The following is a 27,856-nucleotide window of genomic DNA, read 5'->3' as shown; positions in this document are numbered from 1 at the left end:
GGCTTTATCAGGGTCTGCAGGCGAGGTCCTCTGGTCCTGAGGAAAGGGGCCAGAGCAGTCACACGTGTCTGAGGTATAGGTGCAGGTTTTTAAAGGTTTTGGCCCAGGATGTCAATGGGGTTACAGGGCGGGGACTTCTCTGTTTGGCTGATCTTGCCGCCTGCGAAGCCTCTGCTGCAACCCGGGCCGTGAGCCGTTGGCCATCTTAGGTACTGAGCCATCTTCCCGCTGGCGTAATGGCTCCCGTGAGCATCCGAACACTCTGATTCTAGATGTGTAAAATGAACTGCAAAACAGTCATTCTCCAGAGCATTTTCTCAATCTGTTAAGATCTTCCTTCCAGGTATATCCTGTTTTTTGGCTCAAATAAACTTATAAAATTTTTCTATAGGTTTGGACATTCTGTGACAGAATGAATAGTAAAATCTTACCCAGCAGTGAAAATGAACTTTGCATGTATCAAGATAGATGAATCTAGAGGTTCATGTTGAGCATATTAATCACAGAAGAACATACAGCAGATTCTGTTTATATAAAGATCACAGCCTTGCAAGAGTAAACACTTATTGTTTAGGGACACGTACATATAGAGTACCCATCAAGCTAAGCAAAGGAATATTTAACACTATTCAGAAAATGAATGGGGAGCATCATGGTCAAAGCTTCCAAAATTCTGGTCGAATTCTTTTTTGTAAGTAGAGTGTTAGGTATGTGGGTATTCGTTTTGTAATTCTTAATCTGTACCTATGCATACGTTATATGATACACATTAAAATAATTAAAAATAATCATAAGCTGGTGGGAGCTAGTTATGCACGTTATCCTCTTAAATGTGCCTACCTTCAGGTTTTGTTTTTTCAAATCATTTTGCCTACCCAACAAAACAAGTCCGCAGGCTGATTTGGCCAGCCAGCACTTGGAGGGCAGCACCGTGCACACGCCCTCGCAGGGCGGCCCGCACGCGCACAGCAGGCGCCGGAGCTCGCGCGCTCCCGCAGGAGTGTTCACCTCACGGAAGTGACCGCGCCGCCGAGCCCTCTGGGAAATGCAGTCTGCGTAGGCCTTGGGCATGCCGGGAGTCGTAGTTTTCTTGGGGTTTGGTGGGTTGCTGGGACTGCTCGATTGCTGCCTTTTGGGGGCTGGTGGCGGCGACGGTCCCAGCTTCGTTAGGGTGGCCTTCCTGGGACTGAGGAGCTACTTTGCCTCTTCAGGGCGGCGGGCGGTGCCAGCGCCTATCTCCGTGTGAGTGGGGTGTGTGCAGGGTTGGGGGTGGGGGCTGGGCGTGGACACCGGGGAGACGCCGCACGCCAGGGTATCGAGGCCTGTTCTCACGGCCTGAGCGGCAGTGCTCTGTGGCGGGCGTGCTGGGCGTGCCCTGGACTGCTGTGTGTGGGGGTATTTTGTGGCTGACTTATCTGAGCCTTATAGGGAGAACAAATAATAAACACAATAGCTAATACGTAAAGAGAACTTTGTGTGCCAGGCACTAGTCTAGATGAATTAACTCTTCATCCTCTAATAATACGTAGGTTGGCTGCACACTGTCCCCATTTTACAGGTAAAGAAACTGAGGCACAGAGTGGCCAGGCACCTTGCCACATTTAACTGGGGTGTTGGAGCAGTATCCCCATCCTGCCTCTGATTCTTAACCATTCTTGACTCTTTAAGACAGGTCACCAAGCACCCTAGTTCTCACTCTTCCACATCTGTAAAATGAGGTAGCAATACTTATTTCTTAAGAATTGTTGTGAGGATTAAAAATAATATATCAAAAGCACTCAAGATTCCTGGTGAGGTGAAGGTGTGCATCATAGAGTATCTGTGATCACTTACACAGCCGCTGCCTTCATGCTGGCTGAGGTGTGCCAGCCCCAGGTTACACTGGGTACTCAGCCTTTTGAGCTCTCATACTATTTGCTGTATCCCGTAAGACCCCTGCAAACTCAGGCAGCCAGTACAGCAGCTAGTGCCAAGGCTCTTCTCTGGACACTTGTCTGGCTGTCCAGACACCCCCTATCTTGCTTTGCTAATTAGGGTTTGTGTGTGAGAGGTTGAGGGCTGTTTCCAGCTGTGGATGCTGTAAGAGGAGGCAGCTGTGGAATTTGTGTTTAGGGGAAAATGAGCAGCGGTCTGGCTTGCATCTCGATTGAGAGGGAGTGTTTTAACCATGTTACCTTGGGTGAGGTATGCTAAGGTAAATGCAGAGACATAGACACAGGATAAGACAGCAGGTTATAGTTTACTCACGGTTACCTGGGGAGAACACAGTACTCCAGGGAGGCCACTCAGGGGAAGCACCTGGGTGGGTCATGAGGCTGAGAAAGAGGGGAAATGTGGGTAAGCACTTTTATTGTGGTCTCTTCAGGAAGGAAAAGGCTAGGTAGGGAAGGCAGGCTTGGGATTGCCTGGCTGTGTTGGAACAGGGCAGCCTGGGCAATCTATGTTCTCTGTAACTTAGAGTGTATAGATTAAAGCCACCTGAAGACTTCAGATATCTGTGCATGAGTCACGATTTGGTAATAGACCCTCAGTGGATGTTAAAGCATCAATTTTCAGAAATTAGAAGTATGGTTAATGCAAAGAGGAGGAGATTGACATTATTTTAGAGCTTCATTGGCTTGGTAAGCACACCTTTTTACTTGGTTTGCATCATTTATGTATGTGGAGTGGCTTTGCTGGGACCCAATGGTCATTCCGGATGGTTGTAACTTCCTCTCAGCCATCTTTGACACCAGAGTTCCTCGTGACACCCTTTTCCTCTGCAGATTGACGTTGGCAGTGCTCTGCTTTCCCTTGGCTGGAAAACTAAGAAGGAAAAAATGGCTGTGGATTTGTTGCCTGCTCAGGTTACAGTAAGTTAAGTTTGTCTTTTTCATGACTTGCCTTCTGGGTTCACAGATGATGGATGTGTTTCCATTCTTCATCCAGGTTTTCTTTCCAGTGAAATCTGTGGAGAATCCAGTGCCCTGTAAGTTTTCCCTGGGATGCTTGGACGGATTGAGGGGTTGCTGAGGAATGTGTACCCTCTGTCCTTGAGGTCACTTTTAATTCACCCAAACTCACTTCTTGACCAAAGATCGGGTCAGCTCTGGACATACACTTCTGTCTACAATAAGCGCTGGGCGAGGAGTATGGGGTCCAGGCAGTCCTTGTCTTTACGGAGAATATAGTCACACTTGGTGCAGAGACATGGAAGGGCCATCTTCAGCAAACGTCTCTTGAGCACCAAACTATGTACAGGACACTTAGCAATGCACTGGGAATACAAAGGGGAAAGATGTTATTTGTTTCCAAGGAGTTCATGGTCACGACCTCAGGAAATGATTAAACATCCACCAAGCGGCAGAGACAAGATCCTAGCACCGAAGGAGTCCTGAAAGTCAGGATCGATACAGGTGGGCATGCAGAAGTTCAGCTTGGCTTGGTTTGTAAGCTGGCTTTGGAGTGGATGGGGGCTGGGCCTTTCCCAGAGATCCACCCTCTTTCTTAAGAGCACCTTGTGCAACTGAGATGTTAAATGGTCCAAGTGTCCTCGTCTTTCTGACTGATATCTCTGTATCCTCTCATTCGTTTTCCTCTGCTACTTCAGACCCCTCCTGGGCCCTTTTTCTTGCTCTTTCTGCCCTGAGATCTATTTTCATCACTTTGACCATCACCTTTCTAAAGATCTCTCCCACATCTCTGTCCTCAGGCTCGATTGTTTCCCTTGAAGCCCATCTGTCCTTCCAAAACTCTTAGTAGACATGGAAGTCCCATCTTTCTCCCGACACTAGCTCCCTTTCATTCAGCTCATTTTTTTTTCTACTGCACCCAAAACTTGTTTGTCATCAGCTGCTTTTCCAAAAAGTGGTGGTAACCCCTAAGTAAAAAATGTGAACCCTGGAACTTTTTTCATGAGTTCACATCCAAGCTACTGCTGTAACCTTGGGCAAGTTATGGTATCTCTTTATGTCCTGTTCCTCACTTGTAAGTGGGGTGAATAATGTACATACTTAATTGAATGTTTACAAGAGGACTATTAATGTCTGCATTTAATGGATGAGGAAACTGAGGCATAGAGAAGCCAATAACTTGATCAGACTGCACAGCTAGCTTTTGAGCTCAGACTAGACAGTCTGTACAGTTAACCCTAAGCTCTGATAAAGTATATGTGAAGTGCTTAGAACAGTGCCTGGTATGTATTAATCTTAGTAAATGCTAGCCATTGCTGCTGTTAGTATCAGCAACAGCAGCGTTATTTTATGACCTGCCTAATTTGGTATATCTCTCCTTACCAGGCTAGACTTTACTTTGATACTTTCATTACAAGACAGTAGGTATATGCAGGAAACCAAACTATAGTGCAAAGTAGTTACTCACCTATACTTTGGCTCCCCTCTGCCTGGAGGTGGGACTTCACTGTCGAAGCTTCTACGCCCCCAAGCTTCAGAGACTGACTTATTTTAAGCTAAAGGAAGCTGTAGAGTGTGTTTGTAACTCAGAGTCAATTTCTGTGTACTGCTAATTCAGTGTCTAACAGGTTTGATAATAATTAGTCTCTTGGGGACCCAAGGTGACCCAGTCATAGGTCTTATTACCCTGTTTGAGCCTGTTCGATGGCAAGATCCAATCTTAACTTCTTTCCTTATTCGGGGTACTGAGAAACAAATTTCTACAGCAAAAAAATCACGATATTTGGAAAAGTAGGATCTTTTCTGATTTTGCAAATATTCCTTATCCTATTCTGTTTCTATGTAATATATAATTTATCTTGTGGGAAAAAGACACATGGAACTTGGTGTTGATTGCTTAATAATCATAGTGTGTTTATTATATCTTTTTTTGGGCAGTAAATCAGTACTTATTTTTGGCATTGTTGCTGTTTTTTTAAATAAACAATTTTATTTTTTTTAAGAACAGTTTTAGAGAAAAACCGCAAAGATAATACCATGGTTACAGTATACCCTGCACCCATTTTTCCCTATTATTAGCATCTTATATTATTATGATACATTGTTATAATTAATGAACCAATATTGATACATTATTATTAACTGAAGTCTATACTTTATTGAGCTTTCCTTAGTTTTTATCTAATGTCCTTTTTCTGTGCCAGGATTACATCCAGGACACCACGTTACATTTAGTCCTGCATCTCCTCAGGCTGCTCCTCAGGCTCTCATACTCTCATTTTGGTGACTGTAACAGTTTTGAAGAGTGTTGGTTAGGTGTTTTGTAGACTTCCTCTATTGTGATTTGTCTGATTTTTTTTTTTAATGATTTATTTTTCCGTTATAGTTGTCATATAATATTAGTTTCAGGTGTACAATGTAGTGATTAGACATCTATATAACTCACAAAGTGATCACCCCACTAAATCTAGTCCCCCTCTGACTCCATACATATATTACAGTATTATTGGCTATATTCCTTATGCCATATTTTTTATCTCCATGACTATTTTGTAACTACCAATTTGTACTTCTTAATCCCTTCCCCCTTTTTCACTGACCGCCCCCAGTCTCCCTCCTATCTAGTAACCTTCAAAATGTTCTCTATATCTATGAGTTTGTTTCCGTTTTTTTGTTTGGTTATTTTGTGCTTTAGATTCCACTTATACATGCAATCATATGGCATTCTCTTCTTCTATCTGACTTATTCCACTCAGCACAATACCCGGTAGATCCATCATGAATTATCTTTTTCCATTCCATTACTTTTAGTCTGTGTGTGTCTTTTAATCTGAAGTCAGTCTCTTTAAGGCAGCAAATATAGGGGTCTTGTTTTCTTACTCATTCAGCCACCCTATCTTTTGACTGGAGCATCCAGTTCTTTTTCATTTGAAGAACTTATTGATAGATATGTAGTTATTGCCCTTTAGATTTTTAATACATACTATTTTCTTCCCTTTAAAGAAATCTTTCCAACGTTTCCTGGAATACTGACTTGGTGATGATGAACTCCTTTAGTTTTTTCTTGTCTGGGATGCTCTTTATCTGTCCTTCAATTCTACATGATAGCTTTCCTAGGTAAAGTAATCTTGATTGTAGTTCCTGGATTTTCATCGCTTTGAATATTTCCTGCTAGTCCCTTCTGGTCTGTAAAGGTTCTGTTGAGAAATCAGCTGACAGTTTCATGGGCACTTCCATGTAGGTAACTAACTGCTTTTCTCTTACTGCTTTTAAGATTCTCTCTTTGAATTTAACCTTTGGCTTTTTAATTATGTGTCTTTGGTGTGAGACTCTTTGGGATCATCTTGTTTGGGACTCCAAACTTCCTGGGGTTGTATGTGTATTTCCTTCACCAGGTTATCAAAGTTTTCTGTCCTTATTTCTTCAGATAGGTCTTCAATTCATTGCTCTCTCTCTCTCTCTTCTCCTTCTGGTACTCCTATGATGTGAATGTTGGTATACATAATGTTGTCCCAGAGGTTTCTTACACTATGCTCATTTTTTTTGGATTATTTTTTCTTGTTGCTGTTTTTTATTTGTTTCTTTTGTTTTGTTTTTAATGGTGGCATTGGTTAATGAAATTCAGTAAATTTCAGGTGTACAATTCAACAGTGAGGCATATTTATATATATGTGTGTGTGTGTATATGTATGTATGTATGTATATATATAGATAGATAGATATAGATACAGATATAGATATAGATATAGATATAGATATAGATATATAGATAGATAGATAGATAGATAGATAGATAGATAGTATGGTCACCACCCATAGTATAGTTTTCCTTCTGTCACTACGTATTTGACCCTTTTTACTTCATCTACCTTCCCCTTCTCCACCTACCCTCTTGTAACCACTAGTCTATTGTCCATGTCTATAAGTCTCTGCTTGTTTGTCCTATTTGTTGCTCTTAGGTTTATATCCCACATATAAGTGATATCATGTGGTTTTCAACTTTTTCTGTCTGGCTTATTTCACTTAGCATGATTATCTCATGGTCCATCGATGTTGTCACAAATGGGAGACCTCTTCTTATAGCAGAGTAATATTCCATTGTATATACGTACCACAGCTTCTTTATCCAGTCCTCTGTTGTAGGACACTTCAGTTCCTTCCATGTTCTGGCCACTGTGAATAATGCTGTTATAAACATCGGTGTGCAAACATCTTTTCGGATATATGTTTTCAAGTTTTGGGGAGAAATATTTAATAGGGGGATTGCTGGGTCATATGGTAGATCAATGCTTAGTTTTTTGAGGAACTTCCATACTGTTTTCCATACTGGCTATACCAATTTGCAGTCCTGCCAGCAGTGTATGAAGGTTCCTTTTTCTCCTCATCCTCTCTGACACTCGTTATTACTTGTTCTATTGATAACAGCTATTCTAACAGGTGTGAGATGGTACCTCATTGTAGTGTTGACTTGCATTTCCCTAATAGCTAATGATGTTGAGTATCTTTTTATATATTTGTTGGCCATTCGTATGTTGTTTTGGGAGAAGTGTCTGTTCAGATCCTCTACCCATTTTTTAATTAGATTATTTGTTTTTCTGTTATTGAGTTCTATGAGTTCTTTGTATATTTTGGATATTAGGCACTTATCAGAGGCATTGCTTGCAGATATATTTTCCCATTCGGATAGTTGTCTCTTTACCTTATTGACAGTTTCTTTTGCTGAGCAGAAGCTTTTTAGTTTGATGTAGTCCCATTCGCTTATTTTTGCTTTGACTCTCCTTGCCTTTGAGGTCAAATTCATAAAATCTCCTTTAAGTCCAAGGTCCATGAGTTTAGTTCCTATGCAATTTATTGTTTCAGGTCTTACATTCAGGTCCTTAATCCATTTTGAGTTAATTTTGGTGTGTGGTGATAGACAGCAATCTAGTTTCATTCTTTTGCAGGTGGCTTTCCATTTTTCCCAGCATCATTTATTGAAGAGACTTTCTTTTCTCCACTGTATGTTTTTGGCTTTTTGTCACAAATTATTTGACCATATAAACATGAGTTTATTTCTCAACTCTCGATTCTGTTCCACTGGTCTGTGTGTCTTTTTTTCTGCCAATACCATGCTCTTTTGATTATTGTCATTTTGTACTATAATGTGAAGTCAGGAAGAGTGATGCCTCCAGCCTCGTTTTTTTTTTTCTCCGGATGGCTTTGATGATTCATGGTCTTTTGTAGTTCTGTACAAATCTGATGATTTTTTTTGTTCTATTACTTTAAAAAATGCCTGTGGGATTTTGATGGGGATTGCATTAAATCTGTATAATGCTTTAGGTAATAAGGTCATTTTAACTATGTTGATTCTTCCCGCCCGAGAACACGGAATATCTTTCCATTTCTTTGTATCTTCTTCAGTTTCTTAAAATAGCATCTTACAGTTTTCACCATATAAATCCTTCACATGTTTTTTTTAGATTTATTTCTAGGTATTTTATTATTTTGTTGCAATTGCAAAAGAAATTATTTTTTCCATTTTTTCTGACATTTCATTATTAGAGTATAGGAACACTATGGATTTTTGAACATTGATTTTGTATCCGGAAACTGTATTGTATTTGCTTACTGTTTCTAGTAGTGTTCTTGTGGAGTTTTTAGGGTTTTCTGTATAGAGAATCATGTCATCCGCAAATAGTGACAGTTTGACTTCTTCATTTTCGATTTGGAGGCCTTTTATATCTTTCTCTTGCCTGATTGCACTCACTAGGACCTTTTATGTTATATTGAATAAGAGTGGCGATTGTGGGCAATCTACTCTTGTGCTTGATTTTAGAGGAAAGGTTTTTAGTTTTCCACTATTAAGTATAGTGTTGGCTGAGGGTTTGTCATATATGGCCTTTATCGTTAAGGTACTTTCCTTCTATACTGATTTTGTTAAGTGTTTTGATCATAAATGGATGCTGTATTGTCAAAGGCTTTTTCTGCATCTATTGATATGATCATATGATTCTTATTTTTTAATTTGTTTATGTGGTATAGCACATTAATTGTTTTGTATATGTTGAACTATCCCTTGTCCCCTGGAATGATGCCCACCTGATCATGGTGTCTAATCTTTTTAAAATGTTGCTGAAGTCGGTTTACTAGTATCTTATTTAGGATTTTTGCATCTGTGCTCATGAGAGAGATTGCTCTGTAGTTTTCTTTTTCATGTTATCTTTACCAGGTTTTGGTATCAGGGTAATATTGGCCTCATAAAATGTGTTAGGAAGTATTGCTCTCTCTTTGATTTTTTCCAAGAGTTTGAGGAGAATAGGTATTAGATCTTATTTGAATGTTTGGTAAAATTCACTGGTGAAGCCATCTGGGCCTGGACTTTTACTTTTTGGTAGGTTTTTGATAATTGTTTTAATTTCCATACTGCTGATCGATCTATTTAGATTTTCCAGTTCTCCTTGATTCAGTTTAGGAAAGTTGTATCTTTCTAAGTACTTGTCCATTTCTTCTAGATCATTAAATTTGGTGTTATATACTTTTTCATAGTATTCTTATACGATTCTTTGTATATCTGCAGTGTCTGTCATAATTTCTCCTCTTTCATACCTGATTTTGTTTGTGTCTATTCTCTTTTGTCAATCTTATTAACCTTCACAAAGAACCAGCTCTTCGTTACATTTATTTTTTCTATTGTTTTTTTTTTGTTTATTTGTTTTCAATTTCATTTAATTCTGCTCTAATTTTGATTTTTTCTTTCCTTCTGCTGACTTTAGGCTTCATTTGTTCTTCCTTTTCTAGTTTTTAAAGATGAAGCATTAAGTTGTTTCTTTGGACTCGTTCTTGTTTTTTGGATAGGCCTGTAAAGATATGAACTTTCCTTTTGTTACTGCTTTTGCCATGTCCCAAAGTTTTGATATGTTATACTATCATTATCATTGTTTTCTACATATATCTTGATCTCTCTTTTTATTTTTTCTCTGACCCAGTTATTCTTAAGTAGCATGTTGTTTAACTCCCATGTATTTGCAGTCCTTCCCTCTTTCTTTTTACAGTTGATCTCCAGCTTCAAAGCGTTATGAGCAGAGAATATGGTTCATATGATTTCAACCCTCTTATATTTGTTGCAGCTAGCTTGTGTCCCAGTACATGGTCAATTCTTGAGAATGTGCCATGTGCACTAGAGAAGAATGTATAAGCAGCTGTTTTGGGATGGAAGGCTCCATAAATGTCAATTATGTCCTGTTGGTCTAATGTGTCATTTAAGGATGTTACCTCCTTATGAATTTTCTGTTTGGTTGATCTGTCCATGTCGACAGTGAGGTATATAGGTCTTCTACTAAGATAGTGTTTTGGTCTGTTTCTCCCTTAGATCTGTTAGTAATTGCTTTGTATATTTTGGGGCTCCCTGATTGGGAGCATAGATATTAGTAAGTGTTATGTCTTCTTGGTGTATGATCCCCTTTATCATTATGAAGTGTCTCTCAGTATCTTTCTTTACTTTTCTTATTTTGAAGTCTATTTAGTACCACTATATCACTTTAGTACTGCTATTCCCCCTTTTCTCTGAATGCCATTTTCTGGAAATATCATTTCGTACCCTTTCATTTTGAGTCTATATTTGTCTTTGGAGCTCAGATATATCTCTTGTAGGCAGCATATGAGTTTTGTTTTTTGATCCATTCTGCAACTCTGCGCCTCTTTATTGGTAAGTTCAGTCCATTTATGGATGATTATTGAAATATGAGGTTTTCTTATAGCCATTTTATCTTTTGCTTTGTAGTAGTTCAGTGTTTCCATTGCTTCCTTGTCCTTCTGTGTTTTTTGTTTGTTCATTTGTTTGGGTTTTATGGATTTTCCCTTTGGTCCTTCTCGTTTTATGTTCTGTACTTCAGTTCTGAATCTTTGGCATGTGCTTAGCATTGCAAATATGTAAAGAATGATATTCTGATATATATAACTATAGTTATACATATAGTTATATCCATATGTAACTATAGTTATATATATAACTATATATATAACTATTATATATATGACTATATATAAACTATATATATATAGTTATGTATAGTTTTCTTCTGCATGTGCCATATCTCCATTCCCCTTTGCGAATTTGGATCTTTGAATCGTCTCCTTCTCTGCCATTATTGTCTCAGTTTATCCCTATGTATGCTGAACATTCATTACTACCTCGCTATGCAAATCTCTTATTATTTAAGCTTATAATACCCTGTTCTTAATAAGGGTTGCACTCCTCTGCTTCTATCTGTCTGCTAGTTGCCTTACTTATAGTTATATATTTTTTTGTCATTTTTTTTTAGGTGAGCTGACCCCTTTCAGTATTTCCTGTAATGCAGGCCTTATGGTGGAGAATTCCCTCAATTTTTGTATGTCTGGAAAGGTCTTAATTTCTCCTTCATATCTAAAGGAGAGCTTAGCTGGATACATTATTCTAGGTTGGTAGTTCCTTTCACTTAATAGTTTAAATATTTGATTCCATTCCCTTCTGGCTTGTAAGGTCTGTGCTGAGAAGTCCGATGATAATCTAATGTGTTTTCCTTTATGGGTTATTGTCTTCTTTTCCCTGGCTGCCCTAAGAATTCTTTCTGTGTCATTAATTTTTAATAATTTTAATATAATGTGTCTTGGAGAAAGCCTTTTTGGATTGAGATAATTGGGTGTTCTGTTGACTTCTTGAATCCCAAGCTCCAGCTCATTCCTTAGATAAGGGAAATTTTTTTTGTTAACCATTTGTCTGAAAATGCTTTTTAATCTCTGCTCCTTTTCTTCCCCTTCGAGGTTGTCCATTATGCTTAATTTAAAAAATTTTTAATTGTAGTTGACATAAAATATTATATTAGTTTCAGTTGTACAAAGTGATTAGACATTTATATAACTAAATGCCCATTATTCTTATGTTTCCTTTCCTGATGGTATCAGCTAGTTCTTATATTTCTCTTTCATTATTTTTAATTCTTTGGTTTTTCTCCTCTTCCTTTTGATTTATTTCTAGATTTCTGTCTTAGATTTCACCGATCCTTTCCTCCATTTGGTCGACTCTATTTCCCAAGCTTGCTATTTCATTCTTTATCTCTTTCAGTGTGTGCTTCATCTCCAGAAGTTCTATTTGGTTCTTTTTGAGAGTTTCAAGCACCTTGCTAAAAAAACCATTCTGCTGATCTAGTTGTTTTTCCAGTTCCTGGAATTGTTGACATGAATTATTTTGGATCTCATTGGGATGTGCTAAAGGAAGTTTCTTTGGGCTAAAAGGAAGTAATGCCAAATAGGAACTCTTATCTTGGGAAGAGAATGAAGAACATTAGAAATGGTGGTTATCTGGATAAATATGAAATATTCCCCCCCTCCCCAGTTTCCTAAAATGCATATAATTATTTAAAGCAAAAATATAATATTGCATTGCAAGGTTTGTGATGTAGGTAGGTATAATGCACACAACACTTGTGGATATGGGATTCATTTATATCTGGACTGGAAAAGCTCTATCATTGTCTCTGGGGGTGCCTGATGACTGATCTTTGACTCCTGGCCAATGTAAGGGTGGTAGATTACTGTTTAAGATCTAAATCCACTGGCCACCTCCAGGGTCATCTTTCACAGATGGTTTGTCCCTGACCTACCTGGTTTGACAAGCCTTACTTGACACGCAAAAGGCCCCTGCTGAGAGTTTCTCCTTTGAGCTCCCTCAAACCAAGATTCCTTACATAGATTCAGACACAGCAGAGTCTGTGGCCAACTAAAGGGATTGTGCATGGAATGTCTCTTGGTCATCCAATGTTTCCCTGTACTCTCTCTGTCTTGCTGTACTGTACCTTTTGCCATCTACGAGCATGCCTGGTGCAGTCTGGTGAGTTCTGTCAGCCATCTGAACTGGGAAAGTATAACAACCATAGCGTGAAGAGGGATGGTGCTGGTCCCATATACTTGCCAGGATTCTTGAATTCTATGTAAAGTCAGATGTTAGCTCTAAATCGAATATAAAGATCTAAGAATGTATACTACAGTTCTCAGAGAAGCCACTAAAAATGCAAAGAGGTAGAGCTAAAAAGTCAATATATAAATTGAAATGGAATCTAAAAAAATTCAAAACAAATACACACACAGTAAACAATGCAAGCCTAATGGAAAGGGTAAAACGTCATAAGTGAAAGCTTGCTTTTCTGTCCCTCTTCGCAAATATCAGAGAATCAACAGGAGGACAACTTGTTGTATTCTTCCAGATGTTTTTGTATGCACATGTATATATATGTAAAGAGTTTTTTAGCAACTGTAGATTGTTTTTCATATTGCTTTTTCATATGAATTAACAAAATGTCAAGGTCAAATTCTAATGTCAGGCATACAGATCTACTTTATTCTATCTATTTAATGGCCGTCTAACATTCTGTGGAATAAATGTACTATAATTTGCTTATCCATTCCCTTATCGATAGATCGCCTTCAATTTTCACCATTGTCTGCAATTTTTTTTTTTTTTTTTTTTTTTTTTTTGCCATTGCATTGGGTTCCTATGGCTGCTGTAACAAATTACCACAAACTCAGTAGCTTAAAACAACATAAATTTATCCTCTTCCAGTTTGGGAGGCCAGAAGTCTGGAATCAGTTTCTTTCCTTGGCTTAAGGTCAAGCTCTCAGCAGGGCTGGTCCTTCCTGGATGCTCAGAGGGGAAAATCTGTTTCCTGACTTTATTTTCACCTTCTAGTGGCCACCTGTGTTCCTTGGCTTGTGGCCCTTGCAGTGGTCTTCAGAGAGCATTGTAGTCTCTTCCCCTGTCACCGCCTTGCCTTCTCCTCTTCTGCTTTTGATTACTCTTGGGTCGTTATAAGGATCACCGTGATTACATTGAACTCACATGGACCATAATCCAGGCTAATCTCCCCACTTCAGAATCCTTAATTTAAACAGATCTTTTAGGCCCTTTTGTCATATATGTCACATTCATAGTTTCATTACTCAGCCTGTCACAATCATGAACCTGTAAGTTATGTTTCAATGAACATCCTTAAATATCTCTCCCCAGTTGTGTGATTATTTCTGGTAGTAGAATCCTCAGAGTAGAATTGCCAGTGCAGAATGATGTGCTTATTACATTTTAATAGATTCTCAACAGAATACGCATCAAAAGCATTTTACTGTTTTGTACTCCCTTCAGCTCTTTGCTGTCTGCCCAAAGTCTGGTTTCTCACATTTTGGGGCTAACTGGGGTTCTTCAGGAAGAACATACTTTCTCAGCAGTTCCCTTTTGCACCTATAGTGTCTGACGCAGTCTTTTGTTTAATTTTCAAAGTCAGTGGAAATCCATCTGACAGTATGGCTCAGAGGTCTGTTTCCCTGAATTCAAATCTGAGAATCACCACTTTCTAACAGTACCTTGAGAAGGTTACTTAACCTTTTTGAACCATGTTGTCGTCTGGAAAGTGACCTAATCATAGTTTCTTCCTCATTAGTTGTCTGTAAAACTCAGATTCTCCATATGAAGTTCCTATCATAGTCCCTAACATATTCAGTAAATATTAACTGATATTCTTTTTATAATCTCAGATTCCTTTGTTTCTGTTCTGCTGATGGTACTTTCTCTGGCTTTCCAGCATTGCTGTAAATGTATTCTGACTTTTTTTCTTTATTTTAATTTGCATTTTGAGTGGGAGGGAAGAAGTAAATGTACGTGCTCAGTTACTTTGACAGATCCCAAGCTGGATTTAAATTCCCTGTTGCCAGGAACTTCCCCAACCCCCTTGCAGCAGGTGGCATGTATCACTGGGTACTCAATAAATATTTAATAGATGATGGGTAGTTTTAAAAATAACAGATAGTTCATTTGAAATACTTAGAGTCCTGTCACATTTTCAGAATTGGTTGCTATACATCCCGGTGTCACTTTCTTACTGAGCCTTTCAGTGGAGAAGGCGGTCCTGGGCAAGCAGAAGTGGGTTTGCCTTTACAGGAGTCCGTGACGTTCAGGGATGTGGCCGTGCTCTTCAGCCGGGACGAGTGGCTGTGCTTGGACCCTGCGCAGAGAGCCTTGTACCGGGAGGTGATGCTGGAGAACTACAGCTCCCTGGTGTCGCTGGGTGAGGAGGTTTGCTCTAATGAAGACTTCCAGGCAACTGCCTTAGAGCTACCTCTGGGTTGCAGCATCTGCAGGTTTCCACCCCACTGAGCCCCTGAGAAAGGACGAGTCTGCAGACTTGACAGTGGCCATTTTTGTTGTGATGCTCTTCATGACTCCTCCTCCCTTTCCTGCGCTTTCCTCCCACCCCACCTCCCGATCAGGGTTTCCTCTCCCGCCAATGATTAGACCCCAGTTTAGATTTTGGAAAGCACATATGTCTCCCCCGGAAGAGGCACCAGAACCAGGTCCCTACATTGTCTCCGAACCGAGACCACCTACTGGGGCAGCCCTAGAAGCCCAGTCCTTCAGAGGTGCTTGCATTGCCTTCTCAGCCCCGTGCCTTGGGTTCTGCAATGTGGTCCTGGGATCACACTCATGCTGTTCATTCCAACTATGTTTCCTTCCTCATGAGCAGGGATTCCATTCTCAACGCCAAAGGTGATCTGCCAGTTGCAGCGAGGAAAAGATCCCTGCCTGGTGGAAGGAGAGGCTTGTCAAGGCGCCTGTCAGGGTGAGTGACCAGCAGGACAGGCAAAGGGGTCTACACACATGAGCAGGTCCGTAGTGAGCAGCGCTCTGGAAAAGCCTGGGAAGGCTGAGGTCCGCGGAAGTGCGGAGGGTGAAGATTTTCTCTGCATCAGGAAGGTCCTTATCCCGACATCCTTCTCCTTGCACACTCCCTACCTTTTCCTTTTCCTGCAGCCTCATTCGCTGCTTCTGCCACCTTTGGCATCTTGCTCTCAGTGGTTTTCTTTCCATCTGCATTTGTACAGATTCATGTCTGACTGATTTTAAATCCACCTGCTGCTGCCATATTTTGAGTTCTTCATAGTTTTTTTTCATTTTGTTCACCAACCACGTATTTCAAAGTATTACCAATGCTCCTTTGTCTCTGATTTCTTAGCTCAGTGTTTTCCTTTCATCTCCTTGCAGACTGAGTACTGTCTCTGTTGTATTCAGCCAGCTCTCATTCACATAGCCATGCAGCCTTTCTGGTCCAAGAGTTGGCAGGCTTGTTCTATAAAGCAACAGACAGCAAATCTGTTTGCCTTTGGGGGCTCTGTGATCTCTGTTGCAACCATTTAACTCTACCATAGTGGTGTATGGTACAAAAGCAACCAGAGACACCACTCAAAGGAACAGGTGTGGCTGTGCTCTGGGAGAACTCCACAGCAACGGGTGACAGCCGACTGGTCCCAGAGACCTGTAGTTTGCCAATTTTTCTTCTAGCCCAGGCTGATCTGGTTGGTCATTATCATAAAACCGTAGGTTGTTAGATCTGAAGGATCACTTAAAGTGGATCAAATTTAGATACCACTTTTTATATCTGAGGAAACACAGCATCAGAGATTTTAAAATTCTTTGATCACAGAGCTAGAAAGCTGAAATGCTGTGGCATAAACCTGTATCTCCAAAGTCATTTCTATTTACCATGTGACATATATCTGTGATATTTTGTGTCTAACTTTGTGGCTCTTGCCTTCATTGACATCTTTTTTTTTTTTGCTCATTCTCTCTACAGATACTTTTAACCTTTATTAAAATACAGTTTTCCCCAAACGAAGAGTTAGTAGGCAGCACAGTTTAGCGTTTCAGATCACAGTTTTAATTTAGACGTTCCCGGCTTCAGTTTCCCTACCGCTCCCAACAAGTCTTGGGCGCTGTGGGAATGTGACCGTCCCTCTGCAAGCCTTGTTTTTTCCAACCACCTTCCATGCCACCAGCAGAGGGATTTTTTTGAACCTCAGAGATTTTGAACCTTAAGAGACTTCACTGTTTCTCAGTTTTCTGCAAAGCAAAGTAAATTTCCTTAATGTGACATTAAACCTACTTCATAGCCTGTCTCCATATTCCTTTTAGTCTCATCAGTGTTTGCCTACACTTCAAGTTCATGTTCTGGGCAGACCTTCATCTTTGTTAACATTTGTGAGTTTTTTCTTCAGCTTGAATTGCCTCTTCCATCTTGTCCACTGGAAAACTACTTATTCTTCAGGATCCATCTGTCTAAAAAGCCTCCCTTTATATATAGGTTTTCCATATCTTTCCTCTTCCCAATCAGCATGAATTTTTAATCATTTGTGTGTATCTAGCACTTTCTATATACCTTGAACATATTAATTACAGTATCTGTCGTAATGAATTATAGTTATTGTGTTATTATAATACATGCATTAAGGGAGAGATCAGGCCTTTGAATTGTGAATTCTTTATCTCTAGCATCTAATATATCGCATTTAGTTAATATTTTTTGAATTTAATTGAATTGCCTCTGTGATTGACTCAGTGCCATTGAGGGTGAAAATCAAATACTCAGTCCAGCCAGCTCATTGCAGCTACATTGTTTTTCAGATTCCATTCTATCCTTCCTGTGATCTACTCTGCCCACTAAAAATGAACATTTTTTTCTTAAAGTTATCTGCCTAAAAACTTACTCTTTCTGTTATCTATTTTACTATTCTAAATCCCTCTGCCAGTTGTTCAGGAACTCTGTGTTTGGCTTCACTTTGTTTAACATTTTAAACTAATCCAACTTGGATTTCCTTCTTTTGTCAATAAGCCTCCCTTAAATAGGTTTATTTCCTCACAGGCGACTTTAATTGGGCTTGCTTTCTGGCTCACAGAATTCTCTTTTTCTACTGAAATTCACCCCATCTTCATTGTTCACCTTGCTTCAGAAAACCATTCTTTACTAGTGAAGTTGATGTCGGTGTCTTCATTCTCTGAACTTCAAACCTGCATTACACAGTCGAGACTTCTCACATCATGGAGAAATGAACTGTTACTGTTTGGTTGTTTATTTACATGATATTCTCATTGCTGATTATTCAATATTTGTTCAATAAATGATTGAGTCTCAGGAGTCCAGTATGAGAGAAGCATGTCGTAATTTTTCCAACTTAATCTTCATATTCGTTCATTATTTTTTTGACTTAAGACATTTTGATTGTTTACTTGTCCTGTAGGCAATAAGGAATTAACAGAAAATCATAAGACCTATCCGCTGTTCTCTTTGAACAAATACTTGAATTATTTTCACTAACTTTTTATGTTTGTAAGTTAAGTGATAGAATGTGTAAGTAAGATATGTTTTGAAATTGGAAGAAAGAGATGGTGAATTTAGGCTTAAATAATTAAGTTTCTATAGAAAAATGGGATTAGAATAGCAGAGTAAGTTTATGGATGGGCAGGGAAGCCAATATCGTGGCACAGAAGAAAAAAAGGGAAGGGATCCTGGTTGATCCTTGAAAGTCCAACTGTTAGGTGTCCCCAGCACATGTATTTTCGTAGAAATTTACAGCCCATGTTTTCTTGTTTCTTTTATTTAAATTCAGTAAATTGGAAGCATTTTTAAACATATATAATCCAATTATAATTTAAGTTGCATAGTTTAAGTACATACAGTTACCTAATTACAGTGATCTAATTTTAATCTATTTTCAATCTCTTTTCACTTAGAATCAGATATGAGGTTGGGGCTTGGGTGTATTTCAGAACTACAGGACATATGATTTCACATCTTTTGCAGACATTTATTGATCTCAGAAGATTCCTACAAAGGAAGTTCAATCTTCTGGTTGTAGCCTAGTAGAAGAAATGAATATGTAGCTCCTCATGATCAAATGGAAAAGTGGTGGCAGGATAATATGAAAAAATTGTTATTCTTCCAGTCACAAGGGATAGATTGTTGCACATGGCTGATTTGCTCCATATTTTCCTCCTTTTAATTAGCAGCTCAAACTTAGATCCGATATCACCAACACAGTCATGCTTCAAGGCTGTTGTAAGTTCTAAAACTTGAACTTCCTCTTTTTAATAGACTGCTTTTCCCTTTACAGAGTATGATATGATATGATATGATATGATATTCACATAGAAAATCACAAACTTTAAGAAAAACATTACAAATATTTTTAAATTTCTGTGTACAGAGTTTTAGCAAGAGCATAGGGGAAAGTGCAATAAAAGCAACGTGTAAGTAGAATGGAGAAAGTAAAGACAAGGTACCTGCCTTGTTGCCTAGCATACTCAGAGCAGGAAACAAAGATAAACTGGAGTTTCCCATCATATTCAGCTTGAGCTTGTCAGCTGTCATTTTTCTGTGTCTCATACCTTCTGCTTAACCAGTTCTTCTATGTCATTCTTTACTTCTCTCAATAGCAGTCTCTTCCTCTTCATTTTCAGTGTTAATTTGTCTAGCGTATCCCCCCATTCTGCTCCTTAACCTAATTACCTCTTCCATTCCATCCTGTCTTTTCTCCAGATTCGAGTCCATATTTGAGATCTGATGGTATCAAACCTCTTTTATATGTATTAATCCCAATTTCAGTGCCCCACTAATGGATGTTTGCCTCTTCAGGCAGAGGAAGCATTAATTCTTCTGATTCGTTCCAGATTTCAAGACTTGGCCTGAAATAGAAGCATTGCCTCCCAGACAGGACATTTTTGTAGAAGAAGCATCTCAGGGAATAATGAAGAAAAAATCCACTAAGTTCAGTCACTGGGACATAAAGCTTAGAGAAGCTTTGGAATTTCAGAATAGAACAGAACAGGAACAACAGAAGATGCCTTTTAGGCAAATGTTAGTCTCACACAAGAAAACCATCTGTGGTAATGGAAACCATATAAGTCTTGAATTAGGGAAAGGGTTATTTGTAAATACAATTCTTGTTACACAGCAGAGTGTTCCTGTAGAAGGGATACCCAATATATGTTCTACTTTTGGGAAAGATTTTAAACAGGATTTTGATCTGCTGAAATGCTTCCAAATTTATCCAGGAGATAAAACTCATATTTGTAATGGTTGTGGGAAAAGCTTCAGTCAAAGTCTTCAGCTTATTGATCACCAGAGAATTCATACTAGTGAGAAACCCTACAGATGTAATGAATGTGGGAAAACCTTCAGCCATAGATCATCCCTTCTTGCCCACCAGAGAATTCATACTGGAGAGAAACCTTACAAATGTAATGAATGTGAGAAAGCATTTAGCAGCAGCTCGACTCTGACCAAACATGTGAGAGTGCATACTGGAGAGAAACCCTATCAATGTAAAGATTGTGGTAAAGCCTTTAGCCAGTGTTCAACCCTCACTGTACATCAGAGAATTCATACTGGGGAGAAACTCTATAAATGTGGTGAGTGTGAGAAGGCCTTTAGTTGTAGAGCAAAACTCCATAGACATCAAAGAATCCATACAGGTGAGAAACCCTATAAATGTAGTGACTGTGGGAAAGGTTACAGCCAGCTTACATCCCTGGCTGAACATCAGAGGCTTCATACTGGAGAACAACTGTGTAAATGCATGGAATGTGGCAGAACTTTCACACGCATCTCAACCCTTATCGAACATCAGCGAATTCATACTGGACAGAAACCCTACCAGTGTAATGAATGTGGGAAAGCCTTCAACCAGTATTCATCCTTTAATGAACATCGGAAAATTCATACTGGGGAAAAACTTTATACATGTGGAGAATGTGGGAAAGCCTTTGGGTGCAAATCCAACCTTTATAGGCATCAGAGAATTCACACTGGGGAGAAACCCTATCAGTGTAATCAGTGTGGAAAATCTTTCAGCCAGTTTTCATTCCTAACTGAACATGAAAGAATCCATACTGGAGAGAAACTCTATAAATGTATGGAATGTGGGAAAGCTTACAGTTACAGATCAAACCTTTGTAGGCACAGAAAAGTTCACAATAAAGAAAAACTCTATAAATGGAAGGAATATGGGATCAGAGATTTCTTAGAGGAGTTAAGTCCTGTGAGGTTTAATTTTTCCCTCAAGTAATTCAAGACTTCTCATTGGAGAATAAGCAGGAGAATAATAAGGCAGACTTCTGATGGTCTTCTTTACTTCTCTTGGAGAAAATGTGCTGGTTACCACTAAGTCGTGGTAAAATTTATTAGTGAAAACATAAAGAGCACTGACTTGTCAAATTTTATAAGAACCATTAAGTTCTAAAGTTTATAAAACGTAAAACTTTTTCATAGACGAATGTAAAAGCCTAACTTTTAAAAAAATGAAAATAATGAAATATAAATAGTGTTTCTGTCATCAGACTTTATTTCCTTTTTACAAGTAAGCTTCAATATAAATTAAAAGCAGTCATTGAGTATTGATGTGGGACCTTATTTTCAAAATTGTCATAAAGAAGCTAAACATAAGAATTATTTGAAGTCTAATTTTCACGTGGAAATAAGCTCACCTTTTGTGAATTGCCTAACAAGCAGGTTATATTTATATATATATATATACATATGCACATACACACATGCACATATGTATATACACACCATTTTGGAATATATGTATATTTTTCCAAAAACCTTTGATGATTAAAAACTGTGGTCTTATAAATTCCAAATTTAGTTTGAAAATTAAAATTTTGCCCAAATGGAGTCTTCCATTTCCTTTTCTACATTATTTCTGAATTTGATATGATTTGACATTACTGGAGGGTTTTATTACAGTACTAGAGAGATGAGTAAACTGGGGCAAGTACAGAGGCTGTCATGCAAATACTCTCCTCAGTTGTGAAGGCATATATTTGCAGAATCTGTGACTATACAGCAGGTAGTTCATTAGAGCCAGGAGAAATTGTAATTTAGTCTATTTATACCCTTTTGTTTTACTAAGGAAAAATAATCGAGCTTATTGGACAGAGTCAAGACCAGAATCTAGACCTTTCAACTCTGGTTTTCTGTGATAATCAGGTTCATTTCTAACCTCAAGTCCCAAGAGTGATTTGTTTTGTAAATGGGTCAGGCACAATTACAATAATCAGTTTTATTTTTAATGTTACACTTCACGTTAATAATTGACTTAAAAACATATTCGTTTTCTAATATGCCTCTAATTTTACCTGGTTTTATAATAACTACATAAACCCACAAACCCAGGTGGAGTACAAGATTGTCTAGTTTGTTTTTGTTGTATGTGTTTCAGAAATTCTTTTGTGTAAAGTCATGTGTATATTTTATTAAACATTCTAATCATAAGTCTAAGTTAGTTACCCAAATATTTTCCATGTTTTTAAGAAAGATTTCATTTCCCCCAGGCCTTTGTCCTCCAGTTTTATATTTCATTTTTACAGTTGGTATCATTTAAAAAGTCGTTCTAATAAAATTAGGTAGAAACTTTTATCTTAGAAAAGTTTTAGAATTAAACTGAAAGGTTCTGTATAGTATATCTCTTAGCTCATTAGAAAGTACTTTTTTTTATATGTTTAAATATATTTACAAGGAAAGTGCAGCCTTTAAAGACACCTCAATATTTAACATTGTACAGAGCCATTTGCAAGATATCCTAGATAAAAACACTTGGTTACCCAATAGCAGTGACATGCTTAGTACCCAGATTTTGGTTTCTCAGTGTCATTCCCTGCTAAAAGGAACCAGGGCTCCTTGGAGTAATGGTTGATTCCATATTTGGAACAGGGAAAGTGTAAGGTGTGCCTAGTATCTTTATGAAATAAAAAAAGAGCATTCAAAACTAATATCAGAAGGACACAGGAGACAAATTGAATGTGTACCCTAGGGTCAAATTTAGTACAACCTAAACAGAATAATCACTATAATTGGTTATAACATGCTAAGTTAGGATAAATAAGTCCATAAAGAAAAAAGCAGAGGAAGAAAAGCTCTTTATAAAATTATTTGAAGAATTTCATATATTAATTGTAAATGTAGTGATTCAGAAAAATAATCACAATTTTCCAGCCCTTAATATAATTAAATTGGACATATTCAATGGATGGTAAAAATTTAAATGAAAGAAAATTAAGGGACATTATTGTCCCTTAATTGTCAAAAAATCAGAGATGCCAACTGCAAAGGAAAGATATGCCTTTATAAGGAAGAGCTGGCTGCCAAATTGAGTTTCACTGCTGGTGACTCAAGCTGACATGTGACACCTCATACACACACGATCATCTGTGATGTAGTCTTGTCAAAAATGTTTCATGAAAATCTAAATCTCTCATCTGGGCTTCTCTTGTTTACAAGAAATACTAGTTGAATTACGCAGTGAGGGAATAGACAAGCCCAGAGTTTGAGACGTTGTACAAGAACAACTAGTCTGGACTTTTCAAAAGCCAATATAATAAAACAAAAAGTGGACTCATGTAGATTAAGGCACTCAAGAGAACCAAGGTATGATGCTTAACTGCCTTCTGTTTCAGAAAAAAACAACTATGAAGGACATTTGGGGGGACATGGGGTAATAGGATGGAATAGGTATTAGATAATGTGGTAGGTTCAATTTTCCTAGAAGGGATAATGTTATTTATGTATATAGGACAATGCCTTTATTCTTAGAAGATGCATGCAGAAGTTTTCAGTTAGAAAAGTCATAATGTTTGCAGCATTTTAATATAAATACGTAAAAAATTTTGTCAATTGTTAATTGAAACGAGGATATAGAGATGTTCATTGGTCATTTATAAAACTTTGTATGTTTAAAATTTTAATAAAATATTACGGCAAAATGTGATTGGAAAATGATGAATATGAAGCTTCCGGTTAGACTTCTTCTTTTATACTGATAAATTTCCTATGAGAGTTTATCCTCTAGGAAAGTAATCACTGGAAATAAAATAACTTTTGGTTGGTGCTGGTCCTGCCTTAAATGGAGTAAGCACGCACCACCTTATCCCTCCCACTGAATATAATTAAAAACCTTGGAGAGAATGTATGGAGCAGCCATCTGAGGACCTTAAAAAAGTAATGGTATCAGGCAGGTTCAGGAAGGAAACAATTTGAAGACAAGTCCAGCATTTCTAGACTTCCCTGTGGTGAGGACAGTGGTGGTTGAGCAGGTGTCAGAACCTCTTAGGGGTCCTGTCTCTCTTCAGAGGAGCTGTGGGCCAAAAGATTGGGAGAATCCCCATTTCTTGTCTCACTATATTCCTGATGCTTGGATCCAGAGGTAGAAATATCCATAAAGTGTGAGCAGAGGAGAACTTAAAGCCTTGGGGCTGAAATGAGATAAATCCTGAAAACCTAGACTGGGATAAAAGTTGAAGTGTCTGTAAAAGGCAGGCGAAATCCATGTTCATCTTGGAAAAGGTGGCTCCCTCTAGAAAGGAAACTGGTTTCTTAGAGTCAGCACAACGTTGCCCCGTAGGACAAAAAAGCGACCTGCCCCCACCTACAACCCATAGAGAGATGGCAAGAATAATGGAACCCAGGGAATTTGATCTCAGAGGAAAAGAAAGGCAATATTACCCACCCTGGGTCTGAGACTCCAGCACAGCAAAAAGTATAGGCTGAAAGACTGTTCCAAGCAAGGCAGGTGTGTCTTGGTCCTCAAGCCAACATTTACGTGAAGACTGCTCTTGTTCCAAAATGTGTACGGCTTTGAACCAAGACTCCAAAAATAGTGACGATAACTGTGCTATAATGAATGACATTTATGTCATACTAAGTATTTACTAGTGCTGATATAAGCTATTTCTAAAATTGCCAATCAATAGTGACTTAAAAGTTATACATTAATTTGAGTCCTAATGAATGTAATTGATTTTAGATTCACTTTAAAAGACATGATATCATGATCTAAAGCAGGAATTGGCAAATGTTTTGGGCTAGATAGTAAATATTTTAAGCTTTGTGGACCAAGAGGCACAAGCAAGAATGTTAGGTGCTTGTACAGTAAGCAAGAAAAAAAAAATTCACAAATTTTTAATGATGACATTCAAAATATAACAATTGAGTACTAATTTTTGTAATACAGGCCTACTAATGGAAATAATAGGAATTTTTTTCATGATTGGGGTGATAACTATTTTGCTTAAGGTTAGCATTCCTTATCATTACAATTGATTATATCAAGATAATCCATGGGAAGAGTCTTTCAACAAATGGTGCTGAGACGATGATGCAAAAGAATAAAGTTGAATCCTTACCTCACACCATATACAAAATTAAAGATGGATAAAAGACCTAGATGTAAGAGCTAAAATGATAAAAATCTTAGAAGAAAACAGGCATAAATATTTGTGATGGTTTCACAGATATGATACCAAAACCACAAGCAAGAAAGAAATGCATCCTTTCGACATCACCCAATCCAAAACTTTGGTGAACCAAAGGACATCATCAAGAACGTACAAAGACAATTCACCGAATGGAGGAGATATTTTGCAAATCATATATCTGATAATATACTATCTAGAATATACAAAGAACTATTGCAACTTAGTAATAAAAAGATAAATAACCAAGTAAAAGCGGACAAAGAATCCGAATAGACACTTCTCCAAAGATATACAAATGGCCAAAAAAACACACGAAAAGATACTCAACTTCATTAACCATCAAGGAAATGCAACTCAAAACCACAAGGACACGCCCATTTCATACCCACTAGTATAGCTGTAATAAAAAAGATAATAAGTTGACAAAGGTGTAGAAAAATTGAACTCTTATACACTGCTGGTGAGACTATAAAATGGTGCAGCCTCTTTGGAATATAATCTGACATTTCCTAAAAAGTCTAAATGTAGAGTTACCATATGATTCAGTAATTCCACTCCTAAGTATATACCCAAAAGAAATGAAAACTTATATTCATACAAAAATTTGTACATGAATGTTCATAGCTGTATTATCCATAATAGGCAAAATGTTGAAACAACCAATATTCATCAGTTAATGAGTGGATAAGTAAAATGTGGTATATTCATACAATGGAATACTATATGGCAATAAAAGAAATACTATACGGCAGTAAAAACAAATGGTATAGTATGGACCAACTTTGACAACACTGTGTTAAGTGAAGGAAGCCAGTAGCAAAGGACTGTGTATTATTTAGTTTCCTTTACATGTGATGTTCAGAATAGGCAAATCCAAAGAAACAAAAAGTAGATTATTGGTTGCCAAGGGCTTGGAGGAATGGGGAAGATGTGAGATGACTATTAATGGATATGGAGTTTCTTTTTTGGGTGATGAAAATGTTCTAAAATTGATTGCATTAATGGTTACACTACTCTGTAAATATACTAAGAAATTTTGTATTGTATTCTTTAAATGGGTGGATTACGTGGTATGTGAATTCTAGCTCAGAAAAGTTGTAAAAAACCTGTTAACAACTGCTTATCTGTTAAAGCTGGTCAGTAATGAAATTTTATGTGTTTCATTTTTGAAAATGTTCTTTTGCATAGCTAGGCATTGCCGGTCCATGAACATATGATTTTAATTGAGCACATTTGTTGCTTGGAAGTCATTTATAGAATTCCATTAGATTATTCTTTTGATATTTTCCTTTTAGCATAGCATTACATTACAGATTCATCATTTCCAAAGGAAGGTTAGATGGATGCTTCTCCATCATATCATTAAATGGAATTTGAAATACAAATGGTTGCCCACTTACAATGGTTTGACTACGATTTTTCCACTTCATGATGGTGTGAGAGCAATATCCAGTCAATATAAACAGAACTTTGAATTTTGAATTTTGATCATTTTCCAAGCTAGCAACTTGCAATATAATTTTTGTGATGCTGGGCGGCAGCAGGAAGTCACAGCTCCTAGTCAGCATGCAATCACCAGGGTAAACAACTGATACTCTACGGTGTACTGTGTTGTCAGCATTTTTTTGATATCATGTTTTATGTTTTTGAATCCTATCATGTCTACAAAACACCCATCAGCATCTCCTGTTTCTGGGGAGAAGAGGAAGGCAGTGACTCTTGAGATGAAACTAAGATAATTGTCCAACTATAGGCTAACGTGAGCGTTCTGAGCACATTTGAGATAGGCTGACTAGGCTATGATGTTCTTGGTAGGTTAGGTCAATTAAATGCATTTTTGATTTATGACATTTTCAATGTGTGGTGGGTTTATTGAGACATAACCTCATCCTGAGTCAAGGAGCAGGTATATGGAATTACCTTTGCTCTTGCATTGAGATCCAAAAAAATGCTGATGGAACTTAAGTTTGTGCTCAGAATCTATATCTGCAGAAAATATTGTGGGAATGGAGATATCATTTCTTGTTTTAAATTTTAACAGCATGGGATGTGTATAAAGCACCTTGACATTACTTGTGATTCAAATGTTGTCATTGAAATGACTTTATAGCAGAATAAATTTTGTATAGAAGGTCTGATTTGCCTCTTAATTTTAGGTTGAAGTCATTAAGAAACATTGATTAAGTTTGCAGCAAAAGCTAATTTCCAAAACCACCTTATGCTTAATCATTGTAGTTGAACACAGTTCTCGTTCAGAAAAATTTCATTATTTTCATTCAGAAAAATTTCATTATCAGCCTTGGGTTTTAAAAAGTGCAGTAAAACTTTACTACTGCTAAGTCATTAAACTGCTGTGCAGCAGAGCAAATTAGCTTCTATTTCTTAAAACAAAACAAAACAAAAACCTCACAGAACTGACAACAGTTAGGTCCGCAAGAGCAAAGGAGGTTCACCGTAATAGACTCAAATATCATCACCAATAAATAACCACAGGTTTAAAACACCTTACATTTTCACAAGCTTTGTACGTTGTTCAACTAAGCCTCTTCTGCTTTCTATGTATTTTTACCATCTGTTGAGACACATCTTAGCAGGTTCCACTTTGGTTATACTGAGTGTTATTTCAACTTCCTTAAAAATATTTTTGTTTGTAGTTGTTCCATACAGGCTATTTATAAAGGCTAATTTTTAAGTCACTTTAAAGTGGATATTGACTCATCAATAAACAACAACTGAGTGATATTACGAACATCTGTTTATTCATCGAAAGCCAAGGAAAACCACTTAAAATTGTCTGCCTTATTCTTTAATGACCTGGTATTGCTCACAATGCCCTCAACTCTTTGAACAATTGTTCTCATTAAAAGGTAAGTTTATT

General features: G+C 37.7%; 1 protein-coding gene across 5 annotated transcripts; it reads left to right on the top strand.

Annotated features, from left to right (window-relative positions):
* Positions 1–1,106: 1,106 nt before the first annotated feature.
* ZNF354C (zinc finger protein 354C) lies at positions 1,107–25,702 on the top strand. Of its 5 annotated transcripts, XM_036224693.1 has the most exons (6): positions 2,766–2,852; positions 2,929–2,968; positions 3,296–3,395; positions 14,833–14,959; positions 15,416–15,511; positions 19,393–25,702. In XM_036224693.1, exons 4-6 carry the CDS (start codon positions 14,926–14,928, stop codon positions 20,787–20,789), a joined length of 1,527 nt encoding a protein of 508 aa, XP_036080586.1. In that variant the 5' UTR covers positions 2,766–2,852; positions 2,929–2,968; positions 3,296–3,395; positions 14,833–14,925; the 3' UTR covers positions 20,790–25,702. The 5 variants fall into 5 exon arrangements, with proteins under 5 accessions (XP_016003210.2, XP_036080587.1, XP_036080586.1 ...); XM_016147724.2 differs by lacking the exons at positions 2,929–2,968; positions 3,296–3,395 and adding an exon at positions 1,107–1,240; XM_036224694.1 differs by lacking the exons at positions 2,929–2,968; positions 3,296–3,395 and adding an exon at positions 1,107–1,242 and having other exon boundaries at positions 25,015–25,702.
* Positions 25,703–27,856: the final 2,154 nt, after the last annotated feature.

This window comes from Rousettus aegyptiacus, unplaced genomic scaffold (genome assembly GCF_014176215.1).
Source record: "Rousettus aegyptiacus isolate mRouAeg1 unplaced genomic scaffold, mRouAeg1.p scaffold_m13_p_7, whole genome shotgun sequence".
In the NCBI taxonomy this organism is placed as follows: Eukaryota; Metazoa; Chordata; class Mammalia; order Chiroptera; family Pteropodidae; genus Rousettus; species Rousettus aegyptiacus.
Note: the sequence above shows the minus strand (reverse complement) of the source record. Positions and strands in the feature narration are given on the sequence as shown.